We start from the raw sequence: 18,651 nt of genomic DNA on the forward strand, positions 1-18,651 counted from the left end.
CGATAATTTACTCTGATAAACCTATGAGCTTCCCGCTAACAGACATGGGCCACAAAAGCACATTTTGTGCTCTCCACAATACTGCAGTAACTAATAACTCCACCATTCAACGTCTCTAGCTATAGGGTGTCGTCTTCTTGTACATTCCAAGTAAACTATGTCCACGTACAATTTGGCCACGCCCCCCATCGAGTGCTACGACATTACAAAGACGCTGCCCTGCCTCTAGAGATGGGCAAAACTGTTCTTTTCAGAGATTGGATCAGAACTGTTCACTCCCTGAAATGAATTAGCTCTTTTTCATGACTCACCACTCATTTACAATAGAAAATAAATGGAAGGCACATTGCCCTTTAAACTTGGTTTATTCCAGTACTATACCTGTATTTTGATCTTATTTGATCCTATTTTGAAGTAACACAGATAATGAGTAAGAATTTTGTATTGTTTATTGAAATTTCCACGATATGACAAAGTTTTTGATTATTGATTTATTTTGCACTATTGTGGTTTTTTTGGGTGACTTGAGATTTACATTAACAATATATTTGGCTATAATGTATTAAAATTTCATTAACCTCATACAAATACATCGCAAGCCATATATTTTTAAAGTGAACGTTTCCTTCCGAAGACGCCTAAAATCGCAAAATCCGTACCAGAATAAGAAAAAAACATATAAATTTGACTGTAAAACGAAAGTGCTGCATATAGCCTTACGCAGAATAAAACAAGGAAAATATTGGTGTATCACATTTTGCGATACGTTTATCGGTTCGCTCGTAATTAAAGCGTAAATTCGAGTGTCCATAATAAAAATCCTATAGTAAGAGGAGTCATCAGGAACCTAATCTAATCAGTTTAAACAAATAAAAATAAAATAAAAACAATTGATGTATACATAACATAATAATGTAATATACATAGCGGTATTACTACGAAGAACAATATCCAGTAGAGACGAACTCCGATGCAGAGGCGCTGAGTCGAGCAGGTAGAGCCGCGAGCTGTATTACTGCATGAGCTGAGACCGCAGAGACCAGAGTGACACCTGAATTGCTTTGCTCAACGCTCTGGCTAGAGTCGAGACGGTGGGGCGAGCGTTGAGCGGGCGAGTTCCGAGGGTGGGGAGAGCGGTGAACTCACCCGCTCCGAGACAAATCGTCCGTTCCCTTGCGAGCAGGTTGTTGCAAGTAGTTCCTATGTTATCCGCTAGGTGGCTCTCTGTCCTGTTGCTCGCATCAACTGCCCAGAGGGCAGGACGTGCGACTGAAACGATCGCCGACAGAGTGCGATGCGAAGTTAAGCTGCGCCAGACACTGCAGGCGGCAGACGATGCACAGAGACGGCACGGCATATGTGAAACACAAAATCCAATGGGGCACTGCACAATGCAGGCAGCCAAGGTAGAAGCAGGGCAGAGGCCGGCGCTGGCTGTGTTGTGTGGTGTGCACTGTGCTCTGACCAGCAGAGGCGCTGCTGATATACTCCGTCTCTCTCTCTCTCTCTCTCTCTCTCTCTCTCTGCCGTGGGAAACGTTTGGAGCTACCGTTCTTTTTTTCTGAATCACTGATTGTTCACTCCTTTGAAAGATTCAACTCTATGAATTAGTTCAAGAGCGGATCCCCCATCTCTACCTGCCTCATGGCGCTCAAAATTCCAGTTCTCTCTCTCTCTCTCTCTCTCTCTCTCTCGTTTGCTGGTTTCTCCGCCACGCCTACGGCATCTTCCTTGGATAATCACGCCCAAACACTTGGCCAGTCACGCCGATACTCGGAACAACAGTAGGTGCCAACGCCACTCCACATCTGGTTCCCCACCATGACAGCGGCGTCCGGTTACTGCCAGAAGACAGTGTCCTCTTGAATTGCCCCCTCTGTTTATTGATTGTATAGCCACTGATTTGCTATTTATTTATTTAATGGGATAACAATAATTATTAAAAGGTGGCAATTTTATTTAAGCATTGATTTTACTCTTTCGATTGTTGCGAGTCAGCGATAGTGCAATGCTGCTTGCTTTGGAGAATACACATTTTATAAGAATTATTTGGTCCAGGAAACACTTTTGTGATCACGGTTGCGATTTAGACGGTATTCGCGTAATTGTACTGATTAAAAGTTATCGTTTCCGAAAGACGCAGGTTCGATTAAAGCTGTGTGCACTTTTGCGCGTAAAATGAAAATATTCATAACACGTCGCGTAAGAAAAAGAAACATGCGAATCACAATCGTGATCAAACGAAGAAAATATATGATAACATAAATGTTCTTCGCTGTTATTCAGGACAGGCTCAGATTAGACCTTGCAATTTTTAGTTATAGGAAATCACAAAGCGTTACACCTTCGAGATATTTGTTTTGAATAAATTGTATTTGCCTTCTCTCTCTCTCCTTTTTACAGCCTTTATACCTTCACATCGATTAAGGAACTTTTCCTTCTCTACCGACCAGTACGAGAACAAAATTCAGACTCAACAAAATGTCTTACATCGAATTATTACATGCGAACCCTTAACAATCATATATAGTTTCGTTGTACAAACAATGCTAATTTCTTCCGTACACTAGAAAGTCTTTGATACACTGAGCACAAAAATGAAAGTAATAAAATTATAATTACATTTCTAATATCATGGATACTTCTTTAAATCATGAAAATAAGGTTTGACATCGTCGTAATATTAATTCTCATCGTTGTAGCACTACACTCTCCTGCTCCATGTTGCTGCCTGAATCCCGTGGCGACTCCTTGGTCAACCACTGTGACACGAACAAGAGTGTGGCTAGTGCTCCATCAAGTCCCCAGAGCTCAGCACAAGTCGTGAGGCGCTGTCACAGAATCCAGTGGCCTTAGTTCAAGTCGACGACACCCATTTGACCCAGTACACCCTTGCTGTGTCACGCCACCTCAGGAAACTCCGGAGCGGCACAAATGGCTCTGAGCACTATGGGACTTAACTGCTGAGATCATCAGTCCCCTAGAACTTAGAACTACTTAAACCTAACTAACCTAAGTACACCACATACATCCATGCCCGAGGCAGGATTCGAACCTGCGACCGCAGCGGTCGCGCGGTTCCAGACTGTAGCGCCTAGAACCGCTCGGTCACTGCGGCCGCCTCGGAGCGGCACAACTGCAGTTTACACGCCAACAGAAGCACCCACTGGCTATAGTCCAAGCCATATGTGACGAAGTAATGTTAAATTTGAAAAAAAATTGCTATCTGAAAACAATAAGTATAAACGTATAGGAAATTAAATTTTGAATATTCTTTTTCGTGAAAGTCTATCGAAGACGGCAAACATGGCGAAAAATTTCCGCAAAGTTGCAAAAAATTATAATTGCGATAGAAAAATGTCAAATGAGGAAGCTGTAGGGCTTAAAAATATATATTGACTGCTTTTTTAAGTATGCTTTTTTGCACTTCGAGGTATATCGAAACTGTTAAAAAACATCTTCTCTATAACACTTTAACATTCACGTTCCCATACTTCCTATTTACTGTTAGTATAACATATCAATGGGGGCTACTCTGGGAAGAAGGTAGAGCTGGCAGAGGCTGCAAGTAAGATGGGGCTGGACGTTTTAGCTGTTAGTGACATTCGGGTAAGGGGTGAGAAAGAAGAGGAAGTGGGAGAATACAAGGTCTAACTGTCAGGAGTCAAAGCAGGAATAGCACAATGGGGTGTAGGGCTTTACATCAGGAAAGAAATGGAACCCAGCGTAGTTGCAATAAGGTATGTAAACGAACGACTGATGTGGATAGATTTGACAGTGTCTAGCAAGAAAATTAGGATTGTGTCAGTATATTCGCATTGTGAACGGACAGATCAAGATAAGATGGATAGTTTTTATGAGGCACTCAGTGATGTAGTTGTTAGAGTAAAGGACAAGGACAGTGTTCTGCTCATGGGTGATTTTAACGCCAGGATTGGAAATCGAACAGAAGGGTATGAAAAGGTTATGGGTAAATTTGGAGTGGATATGGAGGCCAACAGGAACGGGAAACAACTCTTGGATTTCTGTGCCATTATGGGCTTAGTAATCACAAACTCCTTTTTTAAACATAAGAACATTCACCGGTATACTTGGGAAGGCAGGGGAACCAGATCTGTCATTGACTATATAATAACAGATCAAGAATTCAGGAAGGCTGTGAGGGACACACGTGTATTCAGGGGATTCTTTGATGACACTGATCATTATTTAATCTGCAGTGAAATTGGGATTGTGAGGCCGAAAGTGCAGGAGGTCAGGTCCATATGTAGGAGGATAAGAGTGGAGAAACTTCAGGATAAGGAAATTAGGCGCAATTACATAACAGCGATCTCAGAAAGGTACCAGTTAGTTGAATGTAGTCAATTACAGTCATTGGAAAAGGAATGGACAAGGTACAGGGACACAATACTAGAAGTGGCTAAAGAATGTCTTGGAACAGTAGTGTGTAAAAGTAGGATGAAGCAAACAGCTTGGTGGAATGATACAGTTAAGGCAGCCTGTAAAAGGAAAAAGAAGGCGTATCAAAAATGGCTACATACCAGAACCCAGGTAGACAGAGAAAGTTATCTTGAAGAAAGAAACAAAGCCAAACAGATAATTGCAGCATCGAAGAAGAAATCGTGGGAAGACTTTGGAAACAGGTTGGAGACTATGGGCCAAGCTGCTGGAAAACCATTCTGGAGTGTAATTAGCAGTCTTCGAAAGGGAGGTAAGAAGGAAATGAGAAGCATTTTGGACAGGTCAGGAAAACTGCTGGTGAATCCTGTGGATGCCTTGGGCAGATGGAGGGAATATTTTGAAGAGTTGCTCAATGTAGGTGAAAATGCGATCAGTAATGTTTCAGATTTCGAGGTAGAATGGGATAGGAATGATGATGGAAATAGGATCACATTTGAGGAAGTGGAAAAAATGGTCAATAGATTGCAGTGCAATAAAGCGGCTGGGGTAGATGAAATTAAGTCGGAACTCATCAAATACAGTGGAATGTCAGGTCTTAATGGCTACACAGGATAATTGAAATGGCCTGGGAGTCGGGACAGGTTCCATCAGACTGGACAAAAGCAGTAATCACACCAATCTTTAAACATGGAAACAGAAAAGATTGTAACAACTACAGAGGTATCTCTTTAATCAACGTTGTGGGTAAAATCTTCTCAGGTATTGTTGAAAGGAAAGTGCGAGTATTAGTTGAGGACCAATTGGATGAAAATCAGTGTGGTTTAGGCCTCTTAGAGGTTGTCAGGACCAGATCTTTAGCTTACGGCAAATAATGGAGAAGTGTTATGAGTGGAACAGGGAACTGTATCTATGCTTTATAGATCTAGAAAAGGGGTTCCTAGGAGGAAGTTATTGTCTGTTCTGCAAGATTATGGAATAGGAGGCAAACTTTTGCAAGCAATTAAAGGTCTTTACATGGTTAGTCAGGCAGCAGTTAGAGTTGACGGTAAATTGAGTTCATGGTTCAGAGTAGTTTCAGGGGTAAGACAAGGCTGCAACCTGTCTCCACTGTTGTTCATATTATTTATGGATCATATGTTGAAAACAATAGACTGGCTGGGTGAGATTAAGATATGTGAACACAAAATAAGCAGTCTTGTATATGCGGATGACTTAGTTGTGATGGCAGATTCGATTGAAAGTTTGCAAAGTAATATTTCAGAGCTAGATCAGAAATGTAAGGACTATGGTATGAAGATTAGCATCTCCAAAACGAAAGTAATGTCAGTGGGAAAGAAATATAAACGGATTGAGTGCCAAATAGGAGGAACAAAGTTAGAACAGGTGGACGGTTTCAAGTACTTAGGATGCATATTTTCACAGGATGGCAACATAGTGAAAGAACTGGAAGCGAGGTGTAGCAAAGCTAATGCAGTGAGCGCTCAGCTACGATCTACTCTCTTCTGCAAGAAGGAAGTCAGTACCAAGACTAAGATATCTGTGCACCGTTCAATCTTTCGACCAACTTTGTTGTATGGGAGCGAAAGCTGGGTGGATTCAGGTTACCTTATCAACAAGGTTGAGGTTACGGATATGAAAGTAGCTAGGATGATTGCAGGTACTAGTAGATGGGAACAATGGCAGGAGAGTGTCCACAATGAGGAAATCAAAGAAAAACTGGGAATGAACTCTATAGATGTAGCAGTCAGGGCGAACAGGCTTAGATGGTGGGGTCATGTTACACGCATGGGAGAAGCAAGGTTACCCAAGAGACTCATGGATTCAGCAGTAGAGGGTAGGAGGAGTCGGGGCAGACCGAGGAGAAGGTACCTGGATTCGGTTAAGAATGATTTTGAAGTAATAGGTTTAACATCAGAAGAGGCACCAATGTTAGCACTGAGTAGGGAATCATGGAGGAACTGTATAAGGGGGGCTATGCTCCAGACTGAACGCTGAAAGGCATAATCAGTCTTAAATGATGATGATGATGATGATGATGATATAACATATGGTAAGTCAAAAAACATCTGTTTGAAAAATTTTAGAAACTATTTTTCGATACATATACACTGAAGCGTATACACTGAAACTGGTATAGGCACGCATATTCAAATACAGAGATACGTAAACAGGCAGAATACGGCACTGCAGTCAGGAACGCCTATATAAGACAACAAGTGTCTGGAGCAGTTGTCGTATAGACAGACAAAAATTTATGTTGTGGAGTTAAAGTTTCTAGGGAAATATGTCCACAAGAACGCAAAAGGGATGATGAAAAAGTTTTTGGACTTTAACTAGTAGAATCGCTCTTTAGTCAGGAGTACATTCGGGAAGACCATGCTTCTATGGCCTTAATTAACATGAAAAGTTTAGAAGGCGTCGATGTGCACCGATGACTAAATGCGGCGTTGAACCCGCTTTGTGAGGAGGATGGTTTAATGGTTCAAATGGCTCTGAGCACTAAGGGACTTAACATCTGTGGTCATCAGACCCCTAGAACTTAGAACTACTTAAACCTAACTAACCTAAGGACATCACACACATCCATGCCCGAGGCAGAGGATGGTTATTTCGGGCTTCTTGGTGACAAAGCTTTGGCCTCCCTTCCACATCTTAATCATGATTATGCTGTGAACGTGCCGGTGAACAGGCTAACCGTGTGCATCGGACTTAGTCAGTGAGGCGAACGAGTTACACTATGTGATAAAAAGTATCCGGACACCCCTCAAAACATGTGTTTTTCATATTAGGTGCGTTGTGCTGCCACCTACTGCCAGGTACTCCATATCAGCGACCTCAGTAGTCATTCGACATCGTGAGAGAACAGAATGGGGCGCACCGCGGAACTCATGGACTTCGAACGTTTTCAGGTGATTGTGTGTCACTTGTGTCTACACGAGATTTTCACACACCTAAACATTCCTAGGTCCACTGCTTCCGATGTGATAGTGAAGGGACACGTGCAGCACATAAGCGTACAGGCCGACCTCATCTGTTGACTGACAGAGACCGCCGACAGTTGAAGAGGGTCGAAATGTGTAATAGGCAGACGTCTATCCAGCCCATCACACAGAAATTCCAAACTGCATCAGCATCCACTGCAAGTATTGTGACAGTTAGGCGGGAGGTGTGAAAACTTGGATTTCATGGACGAGCGGTTGCTCATAAGCCATACATCACGCCGGTAAATGCCAAACGACGCCTCGGTTAGTGTAAGGAGCGTAAACATTGCACGATTGAACAGTAGAAAAACGTTGTGTGGAGTGAGGAATAACGGTACACAATGTGGTGATCCGATGGCAGGGTTTGGGTATGGTGGATGCCCCGTGAACGTCATCTGCCAACGTGTGTAGTGTTAACAGTAAAATTCGGAGGCGGTTGTGTTATGGTGTGGTCGTGTTTTTCATGAAGGGAACATGCACCCCTTGTTGTTTTGCGTGGCACTATCACAGCACAGACCTATACTGATGTTTTAAGCACTTCTTGCTTCCCACTGTTGAAGAGAAATTCGGGGATAGTGACTGCATCTTTCAAGACGATCGATCACTTGTTCATAATGCAAGGCCTGTGGCCGAGTGGTTACAAGACAATAACATCCCTGTAATGGACTGGCCTGCACAGAGTCCTGGCCTGAATCCTACAGAACACCTTTGGTATGCTTTGGTACGCCGACTACGTGCCAGGCCTCACCGACCGACATCGACACCTCTCCTCAGTGGAGCACTCCGTGAAGAATGGGCTTCCATTCCCCAAGAAACCTTTCTGCACCTGATTGACCGTATGCCTGAGAGAGTGGAAACCGTCATAAAGGCTAAGGCTGGGCCAGCACCTTACTGAATTACTGCATTACCGATGGAGGGCGCCACGAACTTTTAAGTCATTTTCAGCCAGGTGTCCGGATACTTTCGATCACGTAGTGTATTTCGAGTGCTGTACATTTAAATTCGATAGCCAGTATGCTGAGCTAAGACCTGAATCCGAAGTAAATAAAGAGGGTTTGCTGCTGTAATGTTATATGAAAGATAGTTAAAACAGATTTCGCTGAATATATGATAATTCGTATTCACCATTGCAGTGGCGAAACTTTTTTTAAATTTTTTTTTATAGGCTGCAGTCCGTATATAGCAGATAAATACATACAGGGTGTTTCAAAAATGACCGGTATGTTTGAAACGGCAATAAAAACTAAACGAGCAGCGATAGAAATACACCGTTTGTTGCAATATGCTTGGGACAACAGTACATTTTCAGGCAGACAAACTTTCGAAATTACAGTAGTTACAATTTTTAACAACAGATGGCGCTGCGGTCTGGGAAACTCTATAGTACGATATTTTCCACATATCCACCATGCGTAGCAAAAATATGGCGTAGTCTCTGAATGAAATTACTCGAAACCTTTGACAACGTGTCTGGCGGAATGGCTTCACATGCAGATGAGATGTACTGCTTCAGCTGTTCAATTGTTTCTGGATTCTGGCGGTACACCTGGTCTTTCAAGTGTCCCCACAGAAAGAAGTCACAGGGGTTCATGTCTGGCGAATAGGGAGGCCAATCCACGCCGCCTCCTGTATGTTTCGGATAGCCCAAAGCAATTACACGATCATCGAAATATTCATTCAGGAAATTAAAGACGTCGGCCGTGCGATGTGGCCGGGCACCATCTTGCATAAACCACGAGGTGTTCGCAGTGTCGTCTAAGGCAGTTTGTACCGCCACAAATTCACGAAGAATGTCCAGATAGCGTGATGCAGTAATCGTTTCGGATCTGAAAAATGGGCCAATGATTCCTTTGGAAGAAATGGCGGCCCAGACCAGTACTTTTTGAGGATGCAGGGACGATGGGACTGCAACATGGGGCTTTTCGGTTCCCCATATGCGCCAGTTCTGTTTATTGACGAAGCCGTCCAGGTAAAAATAAGCTTCGTCAGTAAACCAAATGCTGCCCACATGCATATCGCCGTCATCAATCCTGTGCACTATATCGTTAGCGAATGTCTCTCGTGCAGCAATGGTAGCGGCGCTGAGGGGTTGCCGCGTTTGAATTTTGTATGGATAGAGGTGTAAACTCTGGCGCATGAGACGATATGTGGACGTTGGCGTCATTTGGACCGCAGCTGCAACACGGCGAACGGAAACCCGAGGCCGCTGTTGGATCACCTGCTGCACTAGCTGCGCGTTGCCCTCTGTGGTTGCCGTACGCGGTCCCCCTACCTTTCCAGCACGTTCATCCATCACGTTCCCAGTCCGTTGAAATTTTTCAAACAGATCCTTTATTGTATCGCTTTTCGGTCCTTTGGTTACATTAAACCTCCGTTGAAAACTTCGTCTTGTTGCAACAACACTGTGTTCTAGGCGGTGGAATTCTAACACCAGAAAAATCGTCTGTTCTAAGGAATAAACCATGTTGTCTACAGCACATGTGCACGTTGTGAACAGCACACGCTTACAGCAGAAATACGACGTACAGAATGGCGCACCCACAGACTGCGTTGTCTTCTATATCGTTCACATCGCTTGCAGCGCCATCTGTTGTTGAAAATTGTAGCTACTGTAATTTCGAAAGTTTGTCCGCCTGAAAATGTACTGTTGTCCCAAGCATATTGCAACAAACGGTGTATTTCTATCGCTGCTCGTTTAGTTTTTATTGCCGTTTCAAATATACCGGTCATTTTTTAAACACCCTGTAGTTTCCCTATTAGTTGAGAAAATATCGTTGCGCTTCCCACATTATCCGCTGCGAGACTAGAGTTGTTACCTGTGTACGAAAGAGGGAGTGTATGGGTCTAATTAAAACCATCCAGCTAGTACACATTCTCGCTGTTGTAATCATACGGGAAAAATGTTTCGCCATCTGCTATAATGTGAATTACCCTTCTGCAGAGACTTTTCAGCTTACCCTACTCGGTGAATAGATATCGCGCTGTGCTTCTTTCTGAAAATAAATCTACAATCGGTCCCGCTTTATTACGTCATCATCAAAACTCTCTTGTACTGGTTTGTGTTGAAAACTAATAAGCTTTAACCCAACTTGTAGAAGAAAAGGAACCGTCTGCAATCTGATTAATGAAATGAAAGTAAAGTTTACTTACATTCTATTTTATGACACCAGTTAACTAGCAAACATTCGTTACTTAAATTTCCTCGTGATGTTTTTCATGCTCAGTTCTCTTCCTTCTTAAAACTTTACAATGAAACCTTCTTCGTGTGCATAATCTCAGAGGAAACATCACATTTCATTTCTGTTCTTTCGGACAAACACCACGCATTCAAATAACTGATTCGCCTCAATGGGCAATGTATCCACAATCTTCGGTGCAGATGCACGTTTCCCTCGACCTCCAGCGGGAATGTGTAATCAGCGAGCATGGAGTAAATGGACGGGGACTGCGGATAGAGGGTGCTAGGTGGGAGTGTGAGTCGGCCGGGCATCGTTCCGTGGTAGTCCACGCACTTGCCATAAACACTGTGCCCGGATAGTGCAGTGGTTAACGCAGCTGTCTAGCCGGCACAGTAGCTCGGCGTGTTCGGTCGGTGGAAAAGCTGCCGCCTGTAATAAATAAACTGAGTCGAGGGATCAACGATGAACTTGAAAGGGTGTCATGCGACGTCCACGCTGACGAAATGCAACGAAAGATAACGAACAAAGTGAAGAAGAAAAAGAAAGTAAGCATGAGATCCTGAGTTTGGTTCTCAGTCCGTCACACATTTTCACTCCTTGCCGCTAATGCCGTATAAAGTTCCCATGCAGCTCGTATCATTAGTCCCTTTCCTTTCCGTCCGTTTCTCCCCCCTCCACCTTCAATTTACATAAGTTACAGCTATGTCAATGATTTTTTAAGAAAAACTCCTTGGCGCTGCTTACGTTTTCTCACTCGCTGACAGATGTCACTGTCGTCGAGAGCTCATGGCCTCTGTATTGAGTCCCCTTGAATCACAGCAGATGCCAACACTCTTGTGTAACCGAGACAGTGTCTCTCGCTCCTTCTATTCTTTGCGGCATGAAAAACGAAATGAAGTCCATTTGAAGTGCTGCTTCCCCTTCACCTACCTAATGTGAAGCTCTTTGTTTAAATTATATCCCATTTGTGTGCTACGAGAAATTACCTGCATTTCATGGGGTACAAAAAAGAATTCTGCTCGATAACGAAATTCCCGTGAAAGTACACTACTGGCCATTAAAACTGCTACACGAAGAAGAAATGCAGATGATAAACGGGTATTCATTGGACAAATATATTATACTAGAACTGACATGTGATTTACGCAATTTGGGTGCATAGATCCTGAGAAATCAATAACCAGAAAAACCACCTATGGCCGCAATAACGGCCTTGATACGCCTGGGCATTGAGTCAAACAAAGTTTGGATGGCGTGTACAGGTACAGCTGCCCATGCAGCTTCACCACGATACCACAGTTCATCAAGAGTAGTGAATGGCGTATTGTGACAAGCCAGTTGCTCAGCCACCATTGACCAGACGTTTTCAATTGGTGAGAGATCTGGAGAATATGCTGGCCACGGCAGCAGTCGAACATTCTCTGTACCCAGAAAGGCCCGTACAGGACCTGCAACATGCGGTCGTGCATTATTCTGCTGAAATGTAGGGTTTCGCAGGGATCGAATGAGGGGTAGAGCCACGGGCCGTAACACATCTGAAATGTAACGTCCACTGTACAAAGTGCCGTCAATGCGAATAAGACGTGACCGAGACGTGTAGCCAATGGCACCCCATACAATCAGGCCGGGTGATACGCCAGTATGGCGATGACAAATACACGCTTCCAATGTGCGTTCACTGCGATGTCGACAAACACGGATGCGATCATCATGATGCTATAAACAGAACCTGGATTCATCCGAAAAAATAACGGTTCGCCATTCGTGCACCCAAGTTCGTCGTTAAGTACACCATCACAGGCACTCCTGTCTGTGATGCAGCGTCAAGGGTAACTGCAGCCATTGTCTCCGAGCTGATAGTCCATGCTGCTGCAAACGTCGTCGAACTGTTCGTGCAGATGGTTGTTGTCTTGGAAACGGCCCCATCTGTTGACTCAGGGATCGAGACGTGGCTGCAGGATCCGTTGCAGCCATGAGGATAAGATGCCTGTCATCTCGACTGCTAGTGATACGAGGCCGTTGGGATCCAGCACGGCGCTCCGTATTACCCTCCTGAACCCACCGAATCCATATTCTGCTAACAGTCATTGCATTTCGACCAACGCGAGCAGCAGTGTCGCGATTCGATAAACCGCAATCGCGATAGGCTACAATCCGACATTTATCAAAGTCGGAAACGTGATGGTACGCATCTCTCCTCCTTACACGAGGCATCACAACAACGTTTCACCAGGCAACGTCGGTCAACTGCTGTTTGTGTATGAGAAGTGGATTGGAAACTTTCCTCTTGTCAGCACGTTCTAGGTGTCGCCACCGGCGCCAATCTTGTGTGAATGCTCTGAAAAGCTAATCATTTGCATATCACAGCATCTTCTTCCTGTAGATTAAATTTAGCGTCTGTAGCACGTCATCTTCGTGGTGTAGCAATTTTAATGGCCAGTAGTGTATAAACACAAAAAGTATTACCGTACAAATGCTGCATTCCTCCATGATGATAACAGCCGTATTCACAAGACTGCACACATATGTCCCTGCTTTGATTAACACACACCGATCAACATCCTTGCAATTTGATAGATCTACAGGATCTAATCATCAACGAGTACCTCCAGCTGGATATGGCATTCCTATCTTTCCCGCCGCGACGAGGCCATTGTGACAGCTAGAAGCAGTGTCACCTCCAGAAGGTCTTTTTATTTCACGACACAGAGGAATTAAATACATTATCTGCAAGTGGATACTGATTTTTATCAATGGGGCAAGTTAAAAATTTGTGTCGGACCGTACCCATGATTCCTTCTTACTAGGCACATGTACTCATCAGTACACCACCCGGACACAGATGTCACCACAACCGCAAGAACTAACCCAGCATGCCTCACGTCAGACGAAAATTCTCATCTTACACTACGCATTACTGATGTGTGGCTCTGCTCGTTAGCCTCTTTACTTGCGACATCTCGCCGTTTCCTGTAAGAGTTCGAGCTTAGTGTGCAACTGCACTGGAGGGATCACTGACCTCACCGCCATAATTATATATATATTACGTGTCAATGATCCCTCTAGTTTTACATCACCCCGGTTCCCACAACTCCTGAAGATAGACGTTGACTGTGGACATTGTATCACAGACACAGTGAATTGACTGTTCAGAGATGTCACTAAATCCGCCCAAAGATGTAAACAACCATGCATGACCAGCGCCTATTAGCCGGGGGGGGGGGGGGAGGTCCGACAGCTTATCAGCTACAGTCATTCCACCAGGAAGGAGGTACACGGTTCGTGTTGTCTGTAGTTCAACCAAGCCTAGACGGTCAATACAGCAGTTCGATCACATCCGCATTGTTACTTTGTGCCAGGAAGGGCTCTCAACAAGGGAAAAAATGGATCTGAGCACTATGGGACTTAATAGCTGTGGTCATCAGTCCCCTAGAACTTAGAAATACTTAAACTTAACTAACCCAAGGACATCACACACATCCATGCCCGAGGCAGGATTCGACCCTGCGACCGTAGCAGTCGCGCGGTTCCGGACTGCGCGCCTAGAACCGCGTGACCACCGCGGCCGGCCAACAAGGGAAGTGTCCAGGCGTCTCGGAGTGAACCAAAACGATGTTCGGGCATGGAGGAGATGCAGAGGTACAGGAACTGTCGATGACATGCCTCGCTCAGGCCGCCCAAGGGTTACTACTGCAGTCCATCACCGCTACCTACGGATTATGGGTCAGAGGAACCCTGACAGCAATGCCACTATGTCGAATAATGCTTTTCGTGTAGCCACAGGACGTCATTTTACGACTAAAACTGTGCGCAATAGGCTGCATGATGCGCAACTTCGCTCCCGACATCCATGGCGAGGTCTATCTTTGCAACTACGACACTATGCAGCGCTGTGCAGATGGGCCCAACAACATGCCGAATGGACTGCTCAGGATTGGCATCACCTTCTCTTCACCTATGAGTGTCGCGTATGCCTTTTACCAGACAATCGTCGGACACATGTTTGGAGGCAACCTGGTCAGGCTGAACGCCTTTGACACACCGTCCAGGGAGTGCAGCAAGGTGGAGGTTCCCTGCTGTTTTGGCACAGCCTTATGTGGGACCGACGTACGACGCTGGTGGTCATGGAAGGCGCCGTAACAGCTGTACGATACGTGAATGCCATCCTCTGACCGATGGAGCAACCATATCGGCAGCATATTGGCGAGGCATTCGTCTTCATGGACGACAATTCCCGCCCCCATCGTGCACATCTCATGAATTACTTCCTTCAGCATAACGACATCGCTCGAGTACAGTGGCCAGCATCTTCTGCAGACATGAACCCTATCGAACATGCCTGGGCTAGATTGCGAAGGGCTGTTTATGGACGACGTGACCGACCAACCACCCTCCGGACCAACAGTGCCTTGATGAAATTGTGGATAGTATGTCACGACGAATACAGACATGCATCAATGCAAGTGGACGTGCTACTGGGTATTAGAGGTACTGGTGTGTACAGCGATCTGGACCACACCTCTGAAGTTCGCGCTGTATGGTGCTATAACATGGAATGTGTAGTTTTCATGAGCAATGTTTAAGTTTATGTTGAACTCTATGCCAATTTTTTGTACAGGTTCCGGAACTCTCGGAACTGAGTTGTTGAATCATTTGATATATACATATATACACACACACAACGTGATCAAAAAGTCAGTATAAGTCTGAAAAATTAATAGTAGATAGAGAGGTAAAAATTGACACACATGATTGGAATGATATGGGATTTTATTAGAACCAAAAACAAAGTTCACAAAATCTCCGACAGATGGCACGTGAAAGATCTCTTGCGCGCGTCGTTTGGTGATGATCGTACGTTCAGCCGCCACTTTCGTCATGCTTGTCCTCCCAGGTCCCCAGACCTCAGTCGGTGCGATTATTGGCTTTGGGGTACCTGAAGCAGCAAGTGTATCGTGATCGACCGACATCTCTAGGGATGCTGAAAGACAACATCCGACGCCAATACTTCACCATAACTCCGGACATGCTTTACAGTGCTGTTCACAACATTATTCCTCGACTACAGCTATTGTTGAGGAATGATGGTGGACATATTGAGCGTTTCCTGTAAAGAACATCATCTTTGCTCCGGCCGAAGTGGACGTGCGGTTCTAGGCGCTGCAGTCTGGAATCGCGAGACCGCTACGGTCGCAGGTTCGAATCCTGCCATGGGCATGGATGTGTGTGATGTCCTTAGGTTAGTTAGGTTTAACTAGTTGTAAGTTCTAGGGGATTAATGACCTCAGAAGTTGAGTCCCATATTGCTCAGAGCCATCTGAACCATTTTTGAACATCATATTTGCTTTGTCTTAGTTTGTTATGCTAATTATTGCTATTCTGATCAGAAGAAGCGCCATCTGTCGGACATTTTTTGAACTTTTGTATTTTTTGGTTCTAATAAAACCCCTTGTCTTTCCAAGCATGTGTGCCAATTTGTACCTCTCTATCTACATTATTCCGTGATTTATTCAGTTTTCAAATTTCTACTGAAGTTTTGATTACCCGGTATATATATATATATATATATATATATATATATGTGTGTGTGTGTGTGTGTGTGTGTGTGTGTGTGTGTCTGTTCTTCCGGATATCTCCGAAAGACCAGCACCATATATCTATTTTTTTTGCCTGGTGTGCTTATGTCTAGCGGTGACAGGTGCTGTTGTTACGTCTCATGCAAAGCACGTTGTCTCGTGCATTAACTTCACCGCGTGTGGGTAGTTCTATTCGGCCTCTTCACCACCTGACGCAGGTGGCATAGAATATCGTAGGGGAATGCTCATGATAGATCATTACTTAGGACTAAGGAAAGATGCAGCCACATCGGAAGAGCTTCCAGCTCGTGCAGCTGCCGTGTACGCTACTGCAAACGGCAGGTGGCCATGTTTAATGTGGCTCTTCCGGGTATTCATCTGCTGCTGCGCGACTTGCTAGTGGAAGCCACCCGGCAGGGAGGCGTACTCGACGGCGCGGCGTCAGGGCGTCGACCGTCGAGTGCCCGGAATGGCACTTCCGCACCTGGCGGCATATTTCAAACTAATCCGCGCCCGAGGGTCGCCACAACCGCACGAGGACCCTAGAGGCCGGCCGGGCCGACGCGTCGCCGGAGAGCCGAGCGGCGGCGGACAAGCGACGCCGCCCCCGCGACGCCGCCCCCGCATAAAGAACGTCGCGACGCCACCTGCACCCGGCACCATTTGTACTTTTTTCCCCTCCCTCCTTCCCCACTCGCTCCACCTCCGCCCAGCCGCCGGACAGGGCGCGCTCGGAGCGGCACCGCATCAGCGAACCTGGCCATAAATGAGCCATTAAAATAAACACGCGAGCGTTCTTCACGGCGCCGGACACTCGGTCCGCAAAAATATCGCCTCGCCGCGGGGGCGACGGGTGCGCTCTCGCCGTAATGGCCGGAATAGGGCGGCGCGCATTTCGAAAGCGAGTGGCGTAAAGGTCGTTACGGAATACACGGCCGCCGGTCTGCTGTTGCTGCCGGGATGCGCGTTCTGCGACCCTGCGTGAGCCGCATGGAGAGCCGTCGCCGCCGCTGCCTGCGTCGCCGCCCCGCCTGACAAATACTCCATTCCGCTCACATAGCGAGCAGTTCTATCAATTAGAGCCGGAAGAGCGGCGCCCGTGCTGCCGTGTCGGGAAGGAAGATGCTTATCCGAGCGCGCAGGCCGCCGCATCACGAAGTATCTCGTGAACACTCGGCATCCCTGTCTCGAACTCCATAACACTTGTCTTCGTCTCGAGTAACGAACTTCGTTAACATTTTCCATTCGGAGCTCTCGTTGTGATCTTAGTGGACGAACTACCCCGTTTCGTGTCATTGATTTCGAACACGGAATTAATTCTAACTGTTAAACTTGTCCATAAATAAAAATCTTGCCGTTACTTCCTCTTCAACTTTCCGCACACAGGCCACTGCCGAATCTGTTTCGCGTTCCCAGGATGCATAAATAGGGTCATAACTTTTGCAACTGCTAACGAACTGTTAGTTTATTAGTTTATACTGTGCGAGTAACACAGTCGCAACTAAAGAGCATCTCTGTTACCTCGCATCTATCACGTTCTTGTTAACACAGTATTCTGTTATATAAGGACGTTGTATATTATTTTATGACACCAAAGACGCTGCTGTATTTAAATATATTGTTTAATACTGTAGGCTTATTTCTGCGTGATTGCCATCGGGTTACATCCTGTGCTCTTGATACCGATGTGACATAGATGTCCCACTTGCTGTCACACTAGAGGGTAACTTTGCTCCTTTTAACTTGTTGAAGCTATTGTAGATGCTAATCTTTTGTTGGACAAGTTATTTGTGTAGTTATCGAACTGTGAAAGTTTATTTCATAACGACATTTCGTGACAGGCACACTGACAGCTGGATCAGCGCTGTTCGTCCAGAAAGATCACATAGCTGGCCCAACTGTCAATACAGCTATGAATGAGATTTTCACTCTGCAGCGGAGTGTGCGCTGATATGAAACTTCCTGGCAGATTAAAACTGTGTGCCGGACCGAGACTCGAACTCGGGACCTTTGCCTTTCGCGGGCAAGTGCTCTACCAACTGAGCTACCCAAGCATGACTCACGCGCCGTCTTCACAGCTGTACTTCTGCCAGTACCTCGTCTCCTACCTTCCAAACTTTACAGAAGCTCTCCTGCGAACCTTGCAGAACTAGCACTCTTGAAAGAAAGGATATTGCGGAGACATGACTTAGCCACAACCTGGGAGATGTTTCCAGAATGAGATTTTCGCTCTGCAGCGAAGTGTGCGCTGATATGAATCTTCCTGGCAGATTAAAACTGTGTGCCGGACCGAGACTCGAAATCATGACCTTTGCCTTTCGTGGGCAAGTGTCCGCAAAAGGCAAAGGTCCCGAGTTCGAGTCTCGGTCCGGCACACAGTTTTAATCTGTCAATACAGCTGTTACGAAATGCCACTATGAAATAAACTTTCATAATTCGACAACTACACAAATGACTGCTCCAACAAAAGTTTAGCATCTGCTATAGTCCCAACAAGGTAAAAGAAGCAAAGTT

General features: G+C 45.4%; 1 protein-coding gene across 1 annotated transcript in view; it reads left to right on the top strand.

Moving 5' to 3' along the window:
- Positions 1 to 16,606: 16,606 nt before the first annotated feature.
- Positions 16,607 to 18,651, top strand: part of LOC126188416 (uncharacterized) — a 58,784-nt gene continuing 56,739 nt past the window's right edge. Inside the window, exon 1 of the mRNA XM_049930020.1 lies at positions 16,607 to 16,802. Coding sequence (XP_049785977.1) covers positions 16,607 to 16,802 — 196 coding nt within the window. The remainder of the gene's footprint in view (positions 16,803 to 18,651) is intronic.

Source organism: Schistocerca cancellata, chromosome 5 (genome assembly GCF_023864275.1).
Source record: "Schistocerca cancellata isolate TAMUIC-IGC-003103 chromosome 5, iqSchCanc2.1, whole genome shotgun sequence".
Lineage (NCBI taxonomy): Eukaryota > Metazoa > Arthropoda > Insecta > Orthoptera > Acrididae > Schistocerca > Schistocerca cancellata.